At 39.2% G+C, this 19,749-nt stretch overlaps 1 protein-coding gene and 1 pseudogene across 1 annotated transcript in view; one reads left to right on the top strand and one right to left on the bottom strand.

Moving 5' to 3' along the window:
• LOC118014332 (phosphatidylinositol-binding clathrin assembly protein-like) overlaps positions 1-18,656 on the top strand; it is a 43,514-nt gene extending 24,858 nt beyond the window's left edge. Inside the window, exons 14-16 of the mRNA XM_035010549.1 lie at positions 6,848-6,904; positions 17,611-17,716; positions 18,570-18,656. Coding sequence (XP_034866440.1) covers positions 6,848-6,904; positions 17,611-17,715 — 162 coding nt within the window. The 3' untranslated portion in view covers position 17,716; positions 18,570-18,656. The remainder of the gene's footprint in view (positions 1-6,847; positions 6,905-17,610; positions 17,717-18,569) is intronic.
• On the bottom strand, positions 7,047-8,974 carry LOC118015254 (annotated as a pseudogene).
• Positions 18,657-19,749: the final 1,093 nt, after the last annotated feature.

Here is a 19,749-nt window from a genome sequence, read left to right as displayed (position 1 = left end):
GGGAGAATAGCCTGTTATATCTACTGAGATACTTACCATTTCTGTTGCTTTTCCTTCATTTCTTCTAGTATCATTTCCTTTCTACCTGAAGAACATCCATTAGCAATTCTGGCGATGAATTCTCTTATTGTTCCTTCATTTGAGAATGGCTTCATTTCACCTTTAATCCTAAAGCAATTTAAAAATTTTTTTATTGTTATGTTAATCACCATACATTACATCATTAGTTTTTGATGTAGTGTTCCAATCCTAAAGCAATTTTTACTGGATACAGAATTCTGGAGTGACAGTTCTTTTCTTTTAGCATTTGAAAGATGGGCCACTTTATTCTGGCTTCATGGTTTCTGGTGAAAAATCCTTATTCTGGCTTCATGGTTTCTGGTGAAAAATCCTGTCATCTGAATCATTTGTTCCCCTGTAGATATTGCATAGTTTTTCTGTGGCTGCTTTCAGGATATTTTTCTCTGTCTTTCATTTTCAGAAGTTTGAATATGATGGCATGGATTTGGGGAGTTTATTCTGCTCAGGTTTGTACAGCTTCTTGAATCTGCATTTTTATATCTTTTGCCAAACTTGGGAAGTTTTCTGCCCTTAATGCTTCAAATGTTTTTTCAGCACTATAGTCATTCTCTTTCCCTTCTGTGACTCTGATGACACAAATATTAGACCTTTAGATTGTGGTCCCACTGGTCCCTGAGGCTCTTTGTTTCTTTTAAATCTTTTTTTTTCCTGTTCTCCAGAATAAATAATTCCATTGGTCTGTCTTCAAGTTCAGTGAATCTTTCCTCTGTCATCTGCATTCTGATATTGGGTCCTTCAATTGTGTATTTTTATCTCAGTTATTGCAGTTTTTAGTTGTGAAACTTCCATTTGTCTTTTCCTATATCTTCTGTTTCTTTGCTGATGCTTTCTATTTTATTTCAGGAGTGTTCATGATTACTCATTCAAGCATTTTATAATGGCCACTTGAAAGTCTTTGTCAGATAATTTCACCATCTGTGTCATCTCATCATTGGTGTATGTTGATTACCTTTTTGTCATGCAAGTTGAGATTTTTATGGCTCTTCATGGGTCAACTAATTTTGGATTGCGTCCTGGACATTCTTGACTATTATTTTGTTGGATTGCGTCCTGGACATTCTTGACTATTACTTTGTCTCTGGGCCTTATTAAATTTTATGGAGAATGTTGGTATTTGTGTTTTAGCAGGGATTTGACCTGGTTAGGTTTAAGCTGCACATTCTGCCTCCTTCTCTGGCCTGTGGTTCCAACCAGTGTCAGCTCGGTTTCTGCAGCCTTTGTGCTGCTATTCGGGCCTGTCCTGCATGTGTGCCACCCAATGGTCAGCCTGGGGCCTAGGTGTTGGCCTCTCCCCTGTAATCATTCTTCAGTATGTTCATCAAGATCAGATCTACCATTGTGTTTTCATTTTCATCTGTTTCCATGTAATTTTTGACTTATTCTTTGATTTCTTCTTTGACCTATTCATTGTTTAATAGCATGTTATTTAACTTCCATGTATTTGTGGGCTTTCCATATTTTTTCCTATGGTTGATTTCTAGTTTCATAGTGCTGTGGTCAGAAAAGATGCATGGTATGCCTTCTATCTTTTTGAATTTGCTGAGACCTGTTTTGTGACCTAATATGTCATCTATTCTGGAGAATGTTCCATGTGTGCTTGAAAAGAATGTGTATTCTGTTTTAGGATGGAATGTTCTCAATATATCTATTAAATTCATCAGTTCCAGTGTGTTATTCAAAGCCATTGTTTCCTTGTTGATTTTTTGTTTGGATAATCTGTCCATTGATGTAAGTGGGATGTCATAGTTCCCTACTATTATTTGTATTACTATCGGTTGATTCCTCTATGTTTGTTATTAACTGTTTTATGTATTTGGGGGTGCTCCCATGTTGGGTGCATAAATATTTGCAATTGTCGTATCTTCTTATTGGATCATCCTCTTTATGATTATATAGTGTCCTTCTTTGTCTTTTGTTACAGTCTTTGTTTTATTTTTTATTTTTTTTTTAAAGATTTTATTTATTTAATTTGTCAGAGAGAGAGAGCACAAGCAGGGGGAGTGGCAGGCAGAAAGAGAAGCAGGCTCCCCACTGAGCAAGGAGTCCAGTGTGGGACTTGATCCCAGGACCCTGGGATCATGACCTGACCCGAAGGCAGATGCTTAACCGACTGAGCCACACAAGCATCCCTATTGTTTATTTTTTTAAAAGATTTTATTTATTTGTTTGAGAGAGAGCAGGGGGTAGGAGTGGAGGGAGAGGGAGAAGCAGATTCCCGGCTGAGCAGGGAGCCTGACAAGGGGTACAATCCCAGGATCCTGAGATCATGACCTGAGCTGAAGGCAGACGCTTAACTGACTAAGCAACCCAGGCGCCCCTACAGTCTTTGTTTTAAAGTCGATTTTGTATGATATAAATATTGCTACCCTGGCTTTCTTTTGACATCCATCTCCTGAGGCAAGGGAAATAAAAGCAAAGGTAAACTATTGGGACTACATTAAAATAAAAAGCTTCTGCACAGCAAAGGAAACAATCAACAAAACTAATAGGTAACCTATGGAATGGGAGAAGATACCTGCAAGTGACATATCCAGTAAAAGGTTAGTATCCAAAATCTATAAAGAACTTATCAAACTCAACACCCAAAAGATGAATAATCCAATTTAAAAATGGCCAGAAGACATGAACAGCCATTTCTCCAAGAAGACAATCAGATGGGCACTTGGGTGGCTCAGCTGGTTAAGTGTCTGCCTTTAGCTCAGGTCATGATCCCAGGGTCCTGAGATCGAGTCCCGCATTGAGCTCCTTGCTCAGCAGAGAGCCTGCTTCTCCCTCTCCCTCTGCTGCTCCCCCTGCTTGTGCAATCTCTCTCTCTTTCTCTCTTTGACAAATAAATAAATAAAATCTTAAAAGAAAGACATACAGATGGCCAACAGACACATGAAAAGATGCTCAGCATCACTCATCATCTGGGAGATGTAAATCAAACCCACAATGAGATATCCCCTCACAGCTGTCAGAATGGCTAAAAGCAACAACACAGGAAACTGCAGATGTTGGTGAGGATGGGGAGAAAAGGGGGAACCTCTTGCACTGTTGGTGGGAACGCAAACTAGCGCAGCCACTCTGAAAAATAGGGAGGGTCCTCAAAAGTTCAAAATAGAACTACCTTATCATCCAGCAATCACTACTGGGTATTTACCCAAAGCATACAAAAACCCTAATGCAAAGAGATACATGCATCCAAAAGTTTACTGCAGTATTGTTGACAGCAGCATTATTGACAGTATGGAAACAGCCCAGTGTCCATCGATAGATGAATGGATGAAGAAGATGTGGTATATATTTATAGTGGAATATTATTCAGCTCTAAAAAGAATGAAGTCTTCCCATTTGCAATGACATGGATGGAGCTAGAGAGTATTCTAATTGAAAACCTAACCCTCAGCCAAACCCTAACTCTAACCCCTAACTGTTAACCACTAAGCCCTAATCCTAAACCCTCACCCTGACCATAACCCTCTACCTAAATGCATCCCTCTGTAGAGGTCTCTGAACTGCAGGACAGTAGGCCCATACCCTTATCCCAGCCCTAACCCTAATGCTTATCCTTATGCCAACTCTACACCAAGCCCTACTCCAAGATCTAAGGAAAGAAAATATTTGGTGTATATATACAATGGTATGTTACTCAGGCATGAAGAACAAGGAAATCTTGCCATGTGTAATGACATGGATAGAGGTAGAGACTATTCTTTTTTTTTTTCTTGTAATTGAAAACCCAATCCTAAGCCAAACCCTAAACTTTACCCCTAACCACTAACTGCTAACACCTAACCCTAACCCATCAATCTATTACACTTGCCCTAAATTTATCCCTCTGTAGAGGTCTCTGAACTACAGAACAATAGGCTCATACTGTCACCCTGGCCATAACCCTAACCCTTACCCCTATTCCAGCCCTACACTGAACCCTACTCTAAGGTCTGAGGAAAGAAAAGATTTGGTAGATTTGGTGTGTATACACACACACACACACACACACACGAATATTACTCAGCCACAAAAAAGAATGAGATCTTGCCATTTGCAATGACAAGGATAGAGCTAGTATGCTAAGTGAACTAAGTCAGTCAGAGAAAGACAAATACCCTATGATTTCACGCATATGTGGAATTTAAGAAACAAAACAAATTGAGCAAAAGGAAGAAAAGAGAGGGAGGCAAACCAAGAAACAGACTCTTAACGATGGAGAAGACACTGATGGTTACCAGAGGGGAGGTGGGCAGGGGGATGGGTGAGCTAGGGGATGGGGATGAAGGAGTGCAGTTGTTGTGACGAGCAGCGGGTGTTGTATGTAAGTGCTGAATCACTATATTGTACACCTGAAACTAATATTACACTCTGTGTTAACTATACTGGAATTTAAATAAAAACTTAATTAAGGGCGCCTGGGTGGCTCAGTTGGTTAAGCGACTGCCTTGGGCTCAGGTCATGATCCTGGAGTCCCGGGATCGAGTCCCGCATCGGGCTCCCTGCTCAGCAGGGAGTCTGCTTCTCCCTCTCCCGCTCCCCCCTCTTGTGCTCTTTCTCGCTCTCACTCTCTCTCTCAAATAAATAAATAAAATCTTTAAAAAAAAATTAAAAAAAAAACCTTAATTAAAAGAAAATCAAACCTACCCCTGCACAGGTGGAGGGAGGGGCACCATGAGCGCAGGAGTTCACAAACAGCTTCCCTGTGTTTTTCTCTCTCTGCTTTCTCTCCAGTATTTTCCTCTGGTCCCAAACCCTACTCACTTCTGTGATTGAGACAAGTCAGCGTTCCAAGTGGCGGTAGGACATAGAGAATTAAAAAAAAAAAAAAAATTGTCCCTCCGCTCATGGAGCCACAGCTCCACCTAATGGAGAAGAAAACTTCTCTCCTTGGAATATTGGCCACCTTTGTTGCCCTGATAGTACTGGGAGCTGGGGCGTGATAGAATAGAGAAAAAGGAGGAAAAAGGAAAAACATTGGGGGACTTTCTGACTCTCTCTGAGCTTTAGAAGTTCTCTTTAGAGCTACTCAGGTCAGAGCTAGACTTCTGGAATTTTCTCTCATCTGTACAATAGTGATCTCTTCCAGGTTTCAGGCTGCTTTCAGTCCAGTGTGGAGGATAACGGAAGGGAAAAAGGATAAATTCACTTCCAGTTCAGTGGTACTTTTAATTCTGGTGTTTTCCATACTCTACTTGCTGATGTTTACTTTTCTATTTTCTGTCTCTATCAATTTGACTATTATAGGTACCTCATTATAAGTGCATTCATACATTATTTGTCCTCTTGTGTCTGGCTTATTTCACTTAGTGTAATGTCTTCAAGATTCATCCATGTTGTAGCCTCAGAATTTCATTCTTTTTTAAGCCGAAATAATTTTCCATTGTATATATTTACAACATTTTGTTAATCCATACATCCACTGATGGACATTTGGGTTGTTTCCATCTTTTGGTTATTGTGAATAATGCTGCTATGAACACTGGTGTACAAATATCTGTTTGAGTTTCTGCTTTCAATTCTTCGGGTATATACCTGGAGGTAGAATTGCTGGATCATATTGTAATTCTATGGTTAATTTTTTTAGGAATTGTCATACCATTTACTCCAGTGGCTAAAGCACTTTGTATTTCTACCAGCAATGCATGAGGGTTCCAGCTTCCGAACACACTCACCAACACTTGTTTCCTGGATTAAAAAAAATTATTATAGCCACTGCTAATGGGTGTGAATTAATATCTCATTGTGATTTTCATTTTCATTTCCCTAATGTTTAGTGACGTTGAGCATCTTTTCATGTGATTTCTTGCCTTTTGTGTATTTTCTTTGGAGAAATGTCTATTCAAAACCTTTGGCCATTTTTGAATTTGGTTATTTGTTTTGTTGTTGTTAAATTGTAGATGTTCTTATACATTTTGGATATTAATCCCCTATCAGATATATGATTAGGGAATATTTTCTCCCATTCTGTGGGTTGTCTTTTTACTCCCGTGATTGTGTCCTTAAATACACAAATTTTTTAGCGATTTCATGAAGTCCAATTTATCTATTTTTTGCTTTTGTTGCCTGGACTTTTGGTGTCATATTTAAGAATTCACTGCCAAATCCAATGGTATGAAAGTTACCGCCTATGTTTTCTTCTAAGATTCTTCCAGTTTTCACTCTTAAGTTTAGGTCTTTGATCAATTTTGAGTTAATTTTTGTATATACTGTGAGGTAAAGGTCCAACTTTATTGTTTTGCATGTGACTATCCAGTTGTCCCTGTATCATCTGTCGAAGACTGTCCTTTTTCCATTGAATGGTCTTGGCACCCTTGTCAGAAATCAATTGACTAGATATGTGAGGGTTTTTGGGCGCCTGGGTGGCTCAGTCGGTTAAGCGACTGCCTTCGGCTCGGGTCATGATCCTGGAGTCCTTGGATCGAGTCCCGCGTCGGGCTCCCTGCTCTGCGGGGAGTCTGCTTCTCCCTCTGACCCTCCTCCCTCTCATGCTCTCTGTCTGTCATTCTCTCTCACAAGTAAATAAATAAAATCTTTAAAAAAATAAAAATTAAAAAAAAAAAGATATGTGAGGGTTTTTTCTGTGCTCCTTCTTCTATTTCATTGGTTTATATGTCTGTCTAGTCCTAAATTTGTCATGCTCAAGGAAAGATCATTGTCCTGGCTAGAAATGGTTCCATATATTTGTTCTCAAAATTAAATATGTAGCAGAATTTTTTTCTGTATCTTACAACATTTCTTATTAAATACTAGTAGAAAATGTACTACATAGTAACTGACACTTTTCTTTAAGGTATTGCCTCCAGTGGGATATCCAGTGACTTCACAGCAAGTGCCTATGTATAGAACGGTAAGAAAAAAACCCTTTTAAGATATCAAGAGTGAGAGATAATAGGTAAAATTCCCCATGGTTTGCACTAACAAAAAAAGCATGATATAGATCATTTAAAATGGAAGGTAGTCCATCCATGTCCTTCCCTCACATTGGAAAAAGAAATAGCAGCCCTTTGAGAAATGATATAGCAAAGGCTTTGTGTGATGGATAAAGGGAATAGAGAAAGGAACCCTAGAAATGGGGAGGAGAAGGGATGTGTGGTAGTGGAATAGTTTAGAGAAAGCTGTTCTAGAATTAATAGATAATCCAAAATAGGAATAATCAATATGCATATAATAGAGATTCAACTAAGCCTTAGTTTACATTCATGAAGTCCAGTTTATCTATTTTTTTTTTCTTTCGTTGCCTGGACTTTTGGTGTCATATTGAAGAATTCATTGCCAAATCCAGTGGTATGAAATTTACCCCCTATGTTTTCTTCTTCTTCTTTTTCTTTAAATGTCCAGCGTTTATAATACGAGGGCCAGAGCTTTCTCCCCAACTCAAGTTTATAAATTTTCGATTGGCTTGTGAGGCCAATAGGGATACTTCTTCTTGTCTAATTTGGTTTCTGGGAAGACTTCATTCAGGTCCTCAGTGGTCATCTGATCAAATGGAATTATGTTCTTCATCTTCGCCAGCTCTTGTTCATATTCCTCAATCCTGGCCTTTGAGAGAGACAAAACCTCAGCCCAACTGTTCACATCTTTTTCTTCAGCATCCACCTGAACAGTGTATTTATTCTCTGGCACAAGAAACTTCAGGGCATTAAAGTGCTTCTCAAAGACTCATGTACCAAACCAGCCTTCACCACATTGGCCTTGTCGTAAGCCCAGTTGATAGCAGGTGGTTTCTCAGGGAGAGTAGCCAACCTGGAGGTAAGTGTTTCATTCCAGGATTTCAGGGTGTTAGCAATGGCCTTCTGGTTTCAGGGTATGATCTCCCCAAAAGCTACCCAGTCACTAGTTTCTAGAGCAAGTTTTTGCCCCAGCCATCTTGAGATCCTTCACCGACCCCGGCAGCCCACAGTCCATAGCAGCAAGGAGCCCCTATGTTTTCTTCTAAGATTCTTATAGTTTTACCTCTTAAGTTTAGGCCTGGTTTGCTGCTGGTTTTCCTCCCTTTCTGCAGGGATTTTGTTGTTATTTCATTTTGTTTTGTTTGGGATCATTTCCCTTCTTTATCAAGCAGGTAAAAAAAAGTGAAATTTAATAAGCTGAATTTGTTCTTATTGTTCAAGACTTGCAATGGGAGAAATTGTTAATACAAGCAAAATATCTGGAATTTTTCTGATTTCAGGCTTTTTATCCAACCCTTTTCTAGCTCATTTAATCTGTTATTTCTGTTCTGCCGATTTGGCAATGTTTTCATGATTTAAAATTTTTCTTTACTTACTTAAAAACTGTTTGCAAACAGCAGTTCTTATAGCTTATAAGTTCTTATAGTTTTTATAGCTTCAATGCGTTTACATAAATTTCATGTGATATAATACAGTTAATGGAAACTCTGAAGTTCAGTCTACACAGCCTCACCACCAACTCACTCATGTTCTTATTGGTGTTGTTAATTTGGAAAAATGTTAAAAATACAGGAAAGTACAGAAGATAATAGCCATCCATGCTTCAACACCCTGAATTACTAAGTGTTAATATTTTGTCATATGTTTTTCCAGATCATTTTTAATGGAATTTTACAAATAAAACCAAAATAATCTTGGCACACTCCTAGTGCTAGTCACCCTCCACCTCTCCAGAGACAATGACTGTGACGAATTTATGTATGGCCTTCCAGAACATTTCCATTCTTTACTGTGGAAAAATAAGTAGTATTATTTTATATGATTTTTTAAAAAACTGATTATAATCATTATCATTTCCTACTTATGTTTTTGAGATCTATATAGATTGGTGCTTATTAATTATAATGGCTCAGTGGCATTCTACATAGGAATACTACCATGTAGTAGTATATTTTATCCCTTTACTGAAAAATTCCTCCAAAGAATTCTCTTGAACCTATTTTAGTAAGGACTCTGCCTGCCCCCATTGTTCTTATCTCAGTCATGAGTGACCTCCATATTATGATAACCAATGGCCCCTCCTCAGTCCACATCATGTCTTACCAATGGCATTTGATACAGCTGATTGCTCCCTCCTTGAATACTTTCTTTCACTTAACTTCTAGGACATCATACTCTCAGCCTTTTGTTCCTTCTCAGTTTCCTCTTTCCTGTCACTAAATATTGGACAGGATCAATCTCTGGATCAATCTCTGAGTACCTACTCTATCAACATTCATTCCCTTGGTGATTCCATCTACACCATGGCTTTAAATGTACATTTATATACTGATGACTCCCAAAGTTGTATCACCAGTCTAGAGCTCTTCCCTGCTACCAATTTATATATCCAACTACCTAATTGACATCTTCACTTGAATGCATAATAGGCATCTCAAACAGTATGTGTCCAAAACTGAACTCTTGATCTCCTCAGAGCTGTTCTACACACAGCCATCCTAATCACAGCTGATGGTAACTTTATCTTTCCAGTTGCTCAGGCCAAAAACCTTGGAGTCCTGCTTGACGCCTCTCTTTCTTTTGCTTCATAAGAGATTGGCTTACAGTATAAGTTAGACCAAGCCACTCAGGTATAACTGCCCCCCTCCCATTTCTCTCAGAGTAAAAGCCAAGGTTCTCCATGCTCTCTCTCTGTCTTCATATCCTGGCACTCTTGCCTGGCTTAGTTCATTCTAGGCTGCTCTTTGAGTACACCAGGCATCCTCCCAGCTCAGGGCATTTGCAACTTTCTGTGCCCTGGCCTTGCACTACCTTATTTCCTTCAGGGATCTGAACAAATGAGTCCATTCTTGACTACCCCATATAAATGGTACCCCACTATTACCCAATGAGTTACTTTTCTGTCCTTATCTTACTCAACACTTCTATCACTCAGCCAGCACATATTCTTAAGCATCTACTATGTTCTAGGTACTGTTTTAGAAGCTGAGCATATAGCAATAATCAAAAGAAACAAAAATCCATGCCCTTGCGGGACATACATTCTAATCGTGGGGAGTACAAACAATAAATAAAATAAATAAGGTGACATGCTAGGAAGACATTTAAAGCAGGGAAGAAGAATTTAGAGAATTGGGGTAGGTTTCCAGTGAACACTTTATTGAGAATATGACTCAGTCTTAAGTAGAAAACTGAAAGAGGAGAGGGAATAGGCCATGTGGAAGATCAGTTCCAGGGAGAGGGAGTGGTCAATGCAGAAGTCTTGAAGAGTGTCAGGAGAGAGCAGATGAGATCACCTAGGAGTGAGTGTAGACAGTCACACAGGTCCAAGGAGTGAGCTCTGGGATGACTTGCCATTCATGGGGCAGGGAGATGCAGAGGAACTTACAAAGGAGGTAGAAAAGGAGTAGCCAGTGAGGGAAGAAGGATGTTTCTTGAAACACTCTTAGATTTGGAAACACCGCACTTTCTTAGTTTTCCTCCCTTCCTCCTACCTCTTTTCTTTTAACGTTCTTAAAAATTTTATTTGAGTATAGTTGACAGACAATGTTACATTAGTTTCAGGTGCGCAGCATAGTGATTCAACATCTCTCTCTGTAATGCTATGCTCACCGCAAGTGTAGCTACCATGGGTCAGCATACAGTGCTGTTACAATATCATTGACTATATTCCCTGTGCTGTGCCTTTCGTTCCCATGACATATGCATTACATCACTGGAAGTCTGTATCTCCCACTCTCCTACACCCGTTTTACCCCTCCATCACCCCCCTCCCCTCGTGCAGCCATCAGTTTGTGCTCTGTATTTGCAGGTCTGATTCTGCTGCTTGTTTGTTTATTCATTTGTTTTGTTTTTTGGATTCCACACATCAGTGAAATCATATGATATTTGTCTCGCTCTGTCTGACTTATTTCCCTCAGCCTAATACCCTTTAGGGTCCTGTCATGTTGTTGCAAACGACACAGTCTCATCCCTTTTTATGGCTGCATAATATTCTGTCTTCCTTATCCACTTGTCTATCAGTACACACTTAGGTTGCTTCCATATCTTGGCTATTGTAAATAATGCTGCCATAAACATAGGGATGCATATATCTGTTTGAATTAGTATTTTCATTTTCTTGGTGTAAATACCCAGTAATGCAATTGCTGGGTCATAGGGTATGAGGAACCTCTCCATACTGTTTTCCAGAGTGGCTGCACCAGCTTGCACTCCCACCAACAGAGTAAGAGGGTTCCCGTTTCTCCATATCCTCGCCAACACCTGTTGTTTCCTGTGTTGTTAATTTTAGCCATTCTGACTGGTGTGAGGTGATACCTCATTGTAGTTTTGATTTGTATTTCCCTGATGGTTAGTGATGTTGAGCATCTTTTCATGTGTCTATTGGCCATCTAGCCATTTTTCTTTGGAAAAATGTCTTTTCAGGTATTCTCATTTTTTAAATTAACATATAATGTATTGTTTGTTTCAGGGGTACCAGTCTGTGATTCATCAGTCTTACACAATTCACAGCACTCACCATAGCACATACCCTCCCCAATGTCCATCACCCAGGCACCCCATCCCTCCCACCCCCCTCCACTCCAGCAACCCTCAGTTTGTTTCCTGAGATTAAGGGTCTCTTATGGTTTATCTCCCTCTCTCGTTTTGTCTTGTTTCATTTTCCCCTCCCTTCCCCTATGATCCTCTGTCTTGTTTCTCCAATTCCTTATATCAGTGAGATCATTTGATACTTGTCTTTCTCTGATTGACTTATTTCGCTTAGCATAATACCCTCTAGTTCCATCCACATCATTGCAAATGGCAAGATTTCATTTTTTGATGGCTGCATAATATTAATCTGTTGATGAACATCTTGTCTCTTTCCATAGTTTGGCTATTGTGGACATTGCTGCTATAAACATTGGGGTGCACGTACACCTTCGGATCACTACATTTGTATCTTTGGGGTAAATACCCAGTAGTGCAATTGCTGGGTGGTAGGGTAACTCTATTTTCAAATTTTTGAGGAACCTCCATACTGTTTTCCAGAGTGGCTGCACCAGCCTGCATTCCCCCCAACGGTGTGGGAGGGTTCCCCTTTCTCCGCATCCCTGCCAACATCTGTCGTTTCCTGACTTGTTAATTTTAGCCATTCTGCCCGGTGTGAGGTGGTATCTCATTGAGGTTTTGATTTGGATTTCCCTGATGCCTAGTGATGTTGAGCACTTTTTCATGTGTCTGTTGGCCATTTGGATGTCTTCTTTGCAGAAATGTCTGTTCATGTCTTCTGCCCATTTCTTGATTGGATTCTTTGTTCTTTGGGTGCTGAGTTTGATAAGTTCTTTATAGATTTTGGATACTAGCCCTTTATCTGATACGTTATGTGCAAATATCTTCTCCCATTCTGTCGGTTGTCTTTTGGTTTTGTTGACTGTTTCCTTTGCTGTGCAAAAGCTTTTTATCTTGATGAAGTCCCAATAGTTCATTTTTGCCCTTGCTTCCCTTGCCTTTGGTGATGTTTCTAGGAAGAAGTTGCTGCAGCTGAGGTCGAAGAGGTTGCTGCCTGTGTTCTCCTCAAGGATTTTGATGGATTCCTGTCTCACATTTAGGTCTTTCAACCATTTTGAGTCTCTTTTTGTGTGTGGTGTAAGGAAATGGTCCAGTTTCATTCTTCTGCATGGGGCTATCCAATTTTCCCAACACCATTTGTTGAAGAGACTGTCTTTTTTCCATTGGACATTCTTTCCTGCTTTGTCAAAGATGAGTTGACCACAGAGTTGAGGGTGCATTTCTGGGCTCTCTATTCTGTTCCATTGATCTATGTGTCTATTTTTGTGCCAGTACCATGCTGTCTTGATGATGACAGCTGTGTAATACAGCTGGAAGTCCAGAATTGTGATGCCGCCAGCTTTGCTTTTCTTTTTCAACATTCCTCTGGCTATTCGGGGTCTTTTCTGGTTCCATACAAATTTTAGGATTATTTGTTCCATTTCTTTGAAAAAAGTTGATGGTATTTTGATAGGGATTGCATTAAATGTGTAGATTGCTCTAGGTAGCATAGACATTTTCACAATATTTGTTCTTTCAATCCATGAGCATGGAACATTTTTCCATTTCTTTGTGTCTTCCTCAATTTCTTTCATGAGTATTCTATAGTTTTCTGAGTACAGATCCTTTGTCTCTTTGGTTAGATTTATTCCTAGGTATCTTCTGGTTTTGGGTGCAATTGTAAATGGGATTGACTCCTTAATTTCTCTTTCCTCTGTCTTACTGTTGGTGTATAGAAATGCAACTGATTTCTGTGCATTGATTTTATATCCTGCCACTCTACTGAATTCCTGTATGAGTTCTAGCAGTTTTGGGGTGGAGTCTTTTGGGTTTTCCACATAAAGTATCATATCATCTGCAAAAAGTGAGAGTTTGACTTCTTCTTTGCCGATTCGGATGCCTTTTATTTCTTTTTGTTGTCTGATTGCTGAGGCTAGGACTTCTAGTACTATGTTGAATAGCACTGGTGACCTGTCGTGTTGCTGACCTTAGGGGAAAAGTGCTCAGTTTTTCCCCATTGAGAATGATATTCACTGCAGGTTTTTCATAGATGGCTTTTATGATATTGCGGTATGTACGCTCCATCTCTACACTGTGAAGAGTTTTAATCAAGAAAGGATGCTGTGCTTTGTCAAATGCTTTTTCTGCATCTATTGAGAGGATCATATGGTTCTTATTCTTTCTTTTATTAATGTATTGTATCACATTGATTGATTTGTGGATGTTGAACCAAACTTGCAGCCCAGGAATAAATCCCCCACTTGGTCGTGGTGAATAATCCTTTTAATGTACTGTGGATCCTATTGGCTAGTATTTTGGTGAGAATTTTTGCATCCATGTTCATCAAGGATATTAGTCTGTAATTCTCCTTTTTGATGGGGTCTTTGTCTGGTTTTGGGATCAAGATAATGCTGGCCTCATAAAATGAGGTTTTTTTATTATGTTAATCACCATACATTACATCATTAGTTTTTGATGTAGTGTTCCATGATTCATTGTTTGCCTATAACACCCAGTGCTCCATTCAGTATGTGCCCTCTTTAATACCCATCACCAAGCTAACCCATCCCCCCACCACCCTCCCCTCTAGAACCCTCAGTTTGTTTCTCAGAGTCCATAGTCTCTCATGGTTCATCTATAAAGTGAGTTTTGAAGTTTTCCTTCCATTTCTATTTTTTGGAACAGTTTCAGAATAGGTATTAATTCTTTAAATGTTTGGTAGAATTCCTCTGGGAAGCCATCTGGCCCTGGGCTCTTGTTTGTTGGGAGATTTGAAAAAAAATTCTTTTATTGTTATGTTAATCACCATACATTACATCATTAGTTTTTGTGGGAGATTTTTGATTACTGTTTCAATTTCCTTACTGGTTATGGGTCTCTTCAGGTTTTCTATTTCTTCCTGTTTCAGTTTTGGTAGTTGATACGTCTCTAGGAATGCATCCATTTCTTCTAGATTATCTAATTTGCTGGCATATAGTTGCTCATAATATGTTCTTATAATTGTATTTCTTTGGTGTGGGTTGTGATCTCTCCTCTTTCATTCATGATTTTATTTATTTGGGTCCTTTCTCTTTTCTTTTTGATAAGTCTGGCCAGGGGTTTATCAATCTTATTAATTCTTTCAAAGAACCAGCTCCTAGTTCCGTTGATCTGTTCTACTGTTCTTTTGGTTTCTATTTCATTGATTTCTGCTCTGATCTTTATTATTTCTCTTCTCCTGCTGAGTTTAAGCTTTATTTGGTGTTCTTTCTCCAGCTCCTTTAGGTGTAGGGTTAGGTTGTGTATTTGAGACCTTTCTTGTTTCTTGAGAAAGGCTTGTATTGCTATATGCTTTCCTCTTAGGACTGCCTTTGCTGCATCCCAAAGATTTTGAACAGTTGTTTTCATTTTCATTTGTTTCCATGAATTTTTTTTTTAATTCTTCTTTCCTAATTTCCTAATTTCCTGGTTGACCCATTCATTCTTTAGTAGGATGCTTTTTAGCCTCCATGTATTTGAGTTCTTTCCAACTTTCTTCATGTGATTGAGTTCTAGTGTCAAAGCATTGTGGTCCCAAAATATGCACGGAATGATCCCAGTCTTTTGGTCAGTTGAGACCTGATTTGTGACCCAGGATGTGATCTATTCTGGAGAATGGTCCGTGTGCACTCGAGAAGAATGTATATTCTGTTGCTTTGGGATGGAATGTTCTGAATATATCTGTGAAGTCTATCTGGTCCAGTGTGTCATTTAAAGCCTTTATTTCCTTGTTGATCTTTTGTTTAGATGATCTGTCCATTTCAGTGAGGGGGTTGTTAAAGTCCCCTACTATTATTGTATTATTGTCAATGTGTTTCTTTGATTTTGTTATTAATTGGCTTATATAATTGGCTGCTCCCATGTTAGGGGCATAGATATTTATAATTGTTAGATCTTTTTGTTGGATAGACCCTTTAAGTATGATGTAGTGTCCTTCCTCATCTCTTATTATAGTCTGGTTTAAAATCTAATTTGTCTGATAGAAGGATTGCCATCCCAGCTTTCTTTTGATGTCCATTAGCATGGTAAATGATTTTCCAACCCCTCACTTTAAATCTGGAGGTGTCTTTGGGTCTAAAATGAGTCTCTTGTAGGCAGCATACTGATGGATCTTGTTTTTTTTTTATCCAATCTGATACCCTGTGTCTTTTGATTGGGGCATTTAGCCCATTTACATTCAGAGTAACTATTGAAAGATATGAATTTAGTGCCATTTTATTGCCTGTAAGGTGACTGTTACTGTATATTGTCTCTATTCCTGTAAGGCAGGAAGTCTTATCAAGCCCTTTGTTTGGTCCTGCAGAAGTGGCAGCCCTGTACACTGAAGATAGCTGGGAGCTGCTTCTAAATTGCTGGCATAGGGTTAAGACAAGAAAGACAGGAGGGGCTCCTGGGTGGCTCAGTCGGTTGGGTGTCCGACTCTTGGTTTCGGCTTAGGTCGTGATCTCAGGGTTGTGAGATCGAGCCCCACATCAGGCACTTCACCCAGTAGGGAGTCTGCTGGAGAGTCTCTCTCTTCCTCTCCCTCTGCCCCTCTCTCCACTTGTGTGCACATGGGTACGCACTCTCTCTCAAATAAATAAATGTTAAAGAAGAAAGAAGGACAGGAAAACTTAACCTTATTATCAACTAAACTTCTATTAGTCTTTTTCACTTCTCCCCTATTCACTTCTACCAATACCCCCATGGGGATTTTTAAGATCCAGGAACAAAACTTAACAATTTCCTTTGTTAAAATTAATCTGTTCATTTAGGATCCTATCTCTAGCCTGGCAAGCACATTAATGTTTCTGAGTCTATTTAATATATTTATTATCCCTTCCAATATATATATGTTATTCACATGTTCAATGCACAAGTGTCCTACATTTTCATTAATAACTTAGATAAAGATAATCTGGAAGACCAAGGACACAGTCCTGCAGCATATCACCAGAAACCTCTTAGCAGGTCAACACATTAATCATTCATCTTTAGATATGAGTCATTTCAACAGTTTCTAATTTACCCAGTTGTCCTTAACTATAGCCCATACTGCCTCAACTTGTGAGGAAAAAGTGCAATAGATACAGATCGAGAAGCAGTAGGCTTGGAAAGTCATGCTGAGGAGTTTCACACTGTCTGCACTTAGTGAGGATCCATTTAAGAGGTTTAAATGGGGAAGGAGATGGTCAGTCTTATCTTAATAGGTCTGTGCAACCTCCTTATATTTGTCTTTCATTAAATGTCCTTCTTTCATCTTTTGAATATATTTCAAAATCTGTATACAAATGCCAAATCATAATGTTGTAGACTTTAAATATATACTGCTTTGTCAATTATACCTCAATAAAGCTGGAAAAAAATCTAAACTTATCAGGTCACTGGAAAGATAATACAAACTAGAGAGATGTCAAAGCAAGATTTGATGGTGTGCCTGCCTGCCCTTCCCTCAGTCCTTTCACCAGGAAAATTTCTATATATCCTTTACATTTAACTTTTAAATCGTCATATCAAATCACATACTTGTACTAAAGTATTTCATCAAAGATACATACATCTCGTTGTATATTTAATATGTTCCATGTCTACCTACAGACTTCCCTTCTCTTTCCCATGAGGATTATTGGCTTTGAGATGTAGGAGTTCTTTTTCTCATAAAGAGTCTTTTGTAGGCCTTATTGGCAGTTAATTCATCCCTCCTTTTCAAGAACCTTTTTTTTTTTTAAAAGATTTTATCCATTTATTTGACAGAGAGAGACATAGTGAGAGAGGGAACACAAGCAGGGGGAGTAGGAGAGGGAGAAGCAGGCTTCCCGCCGAGCAGGGAGCCTGATGCGGGGCTCAATCCCAGGACCCTGGGATCATGACCTGAGCCGAAGGCAGATGCTTAACTGACTGAGCCACCCAGGTGCCCCTCAAGAACTATTCTTTAGGTCTTTTTCCTTCACACTTTATTACAAGCAGCTCCTTCACAGATCTATTTTTCTCTCTAGCATTTAGCATTCCTTTCAGTTGACATTCATCAAATGTAATATTTACCATGGGGGGCTGCCTGTCCTCTTGGCACTATTATATTAGGAGAAATAGTAATTAAGTTTTCACTTTTTGTTTTCTTTTCCATTTGAATTCATAGGTTCAAACTCCAATGGGAGCTCCTTCCCTGATGGCACCTCAACCTATGATTCATACGCAACCAGGCTTAAGCACCAGCAACTCTTGCTCCATCCACAAGAAATAACGTATGTTTGAACTTCTGTTGCTTAGGGCCTTGGCAGAGATGTATAATCACTGGAGGCAGGACCAGTGTTAGAAGAGTCTTACACTCTATACATCTTTTGTGTACTGTTGGTCTCTCATAGAAGAAAAACTAATTCTAACATTTTCAGCATTATAAAAAGACACAGAACTGTGCAGACCTGGTCCTCTACAAACTTGTGTTGTTAAACCTCAACTGGGTTCTGATACCTATTCAGTTTTAGTCATTCATTCAACAAACCTAACTGTCATCGGTGCTGGAGAGGTGGATAACTCAGCCTGGAGATTTCAGGAACAACTTTCCAGAGAAATGATACCTAAGTTGATTGCTAAGATTTAAAAATAGGTGGCCAGATAAACATATAAACAGAGAGGAAAGCACAAAGCACCGTGAGAGATCAAAGGAGGGAATGATTAGATCAGGGATGGAAGGTTCCAGGGTAAGGGGTATCACATGATAGGGAGGATTTCAATCAGTAGATGTATAGATAATAGAAGTTTTGCATTATACACAGAGAAAACAGTGTGGGCAGAGAAGTGGATGCAGGAAGTGAAAATGTGGATGAATGTAGCTGAAGCATATGGCAGACCGTGTCATGGCTTCAGAGTATTATTTTCTAGAAGTCTTTACAAGGTTTCTTCCTTGAGTCTTTAGGTGATGTATTGGGCCCTCGGGTTCCTGAATGCTTGTTTTAGGAGGCCTGACAAAGCTTTGGGTATTAGATAATAAGATTGACCAGAGTTTTATGTAAAAATATTTGTAATTTATTTTAGAACCACAAAGAAAAATATGTAGAAATGATAAAAGATTTACATATCTATCTTTCTTTCATGCAGACACAATCCATGTAGAAGTACCAAAGCAAAAAGATTCAGATTCAGAGGTGAACAAAGGTGATGATCTCTCTACAGCCTGAACTGAATCATCCACAGCTTCCAAGTAAAATAAACATTCATTTGAACATTCAGTACTGTGAGATTCTTCAATTCAATGTTTTGGAGGTGATACATTCTACTTCTCTTGTTTTAATAGTTATCCTTGAAATGTTACCCTGCAAAATTATCAAAAACTAAAGTTAGTATCTTAATCTCCCCTCCCGAATAACACAAGGACCTTAGAACACTTTTTTTTTTTTTATTATGTTAGTCACCATACATTAGTTTTTGATGTGGTGATCCACGATTCATTGTTTTCGTATAACACCCAGTGCTCCATGCAGTATGTGCCCTCCTTAATACCCATCCCTGGGCTAACCCATTCCCCCCAACCCCCTCCCCTCTAAAACCCTGTTTGTTTCTCAGGGTCCATAGTCTCTCATGGTTCATCTCTCCCTCCGATTTCCGCCCCCCTTCATTTTTCCCTTCCTTCTCCCAATGTCCTCCATGCTATTCCTTATGTTCCACAAATAAGTGAAACCATGTGATAATTGACTTTCTCTGCTTGACTTATTTCACTTAGCATAATCTCCTCCAGTCCCATCCATGTTGATGTAAAAGTTGGGTATTCATTCTTTCTGATGGCTGAGTAATATTCCATTGTATATATGGACCACATCTTCTTTATCCATTCATCTGTTGAAGGGCATCTCGGCTCTTCCCACAGTTTGGCTATTGCGGACATTGCTGCTATGAACATTGGGGTGCATGTGGCCCTTCTTTTCACTACATCTGTGTCTTTGGGGTAAATACCCAGGAGTGCAATTGCTGGGTCATAGGGTAGCTCTATTTTTAATTTTTTGAGGAACCTCCACACTGTTTTCCAAAGTGGCTGTACCAACTTGCATTCCCACCAACAGTGTAAGAGGGTTCCCCTTTTTCCACAACCTCTCCAACATTTGTTGTTTCTTGCCCTGTCCATTTTTGCCATTCTAACTGGTGTAAGGTGGTATCTCAATGTGGTTTTGATTTGAATTTCCCTGATGGCTAATGATGATGAACAATTTTTCATGTGTCTGTTAGCCATTTGTATGTCTTCTTCAGAGAAGTGTCTTTTCATGTCTTCTGCCCATTTTTTGAC

This window comes from Mirounga leonina, unplaced genomic scaffold (genome assembly GCF_011800145.1).
Source record: "Mirounga leonina isolate KUSES-001 unplaced genomic scaffold, KU_Mleo_1.0 Mir_101799, whole genome shotgun sequence".
NCBI classification, from domain to species: Eukaryota; Metazoa; Chordata; class Mammalia; order Carnivora; family Phocidae; genus Mirounga; species Mirounga leonina.
This window is presented reverse-complemented; position numbering and strand designations above follow the sequence as displayed.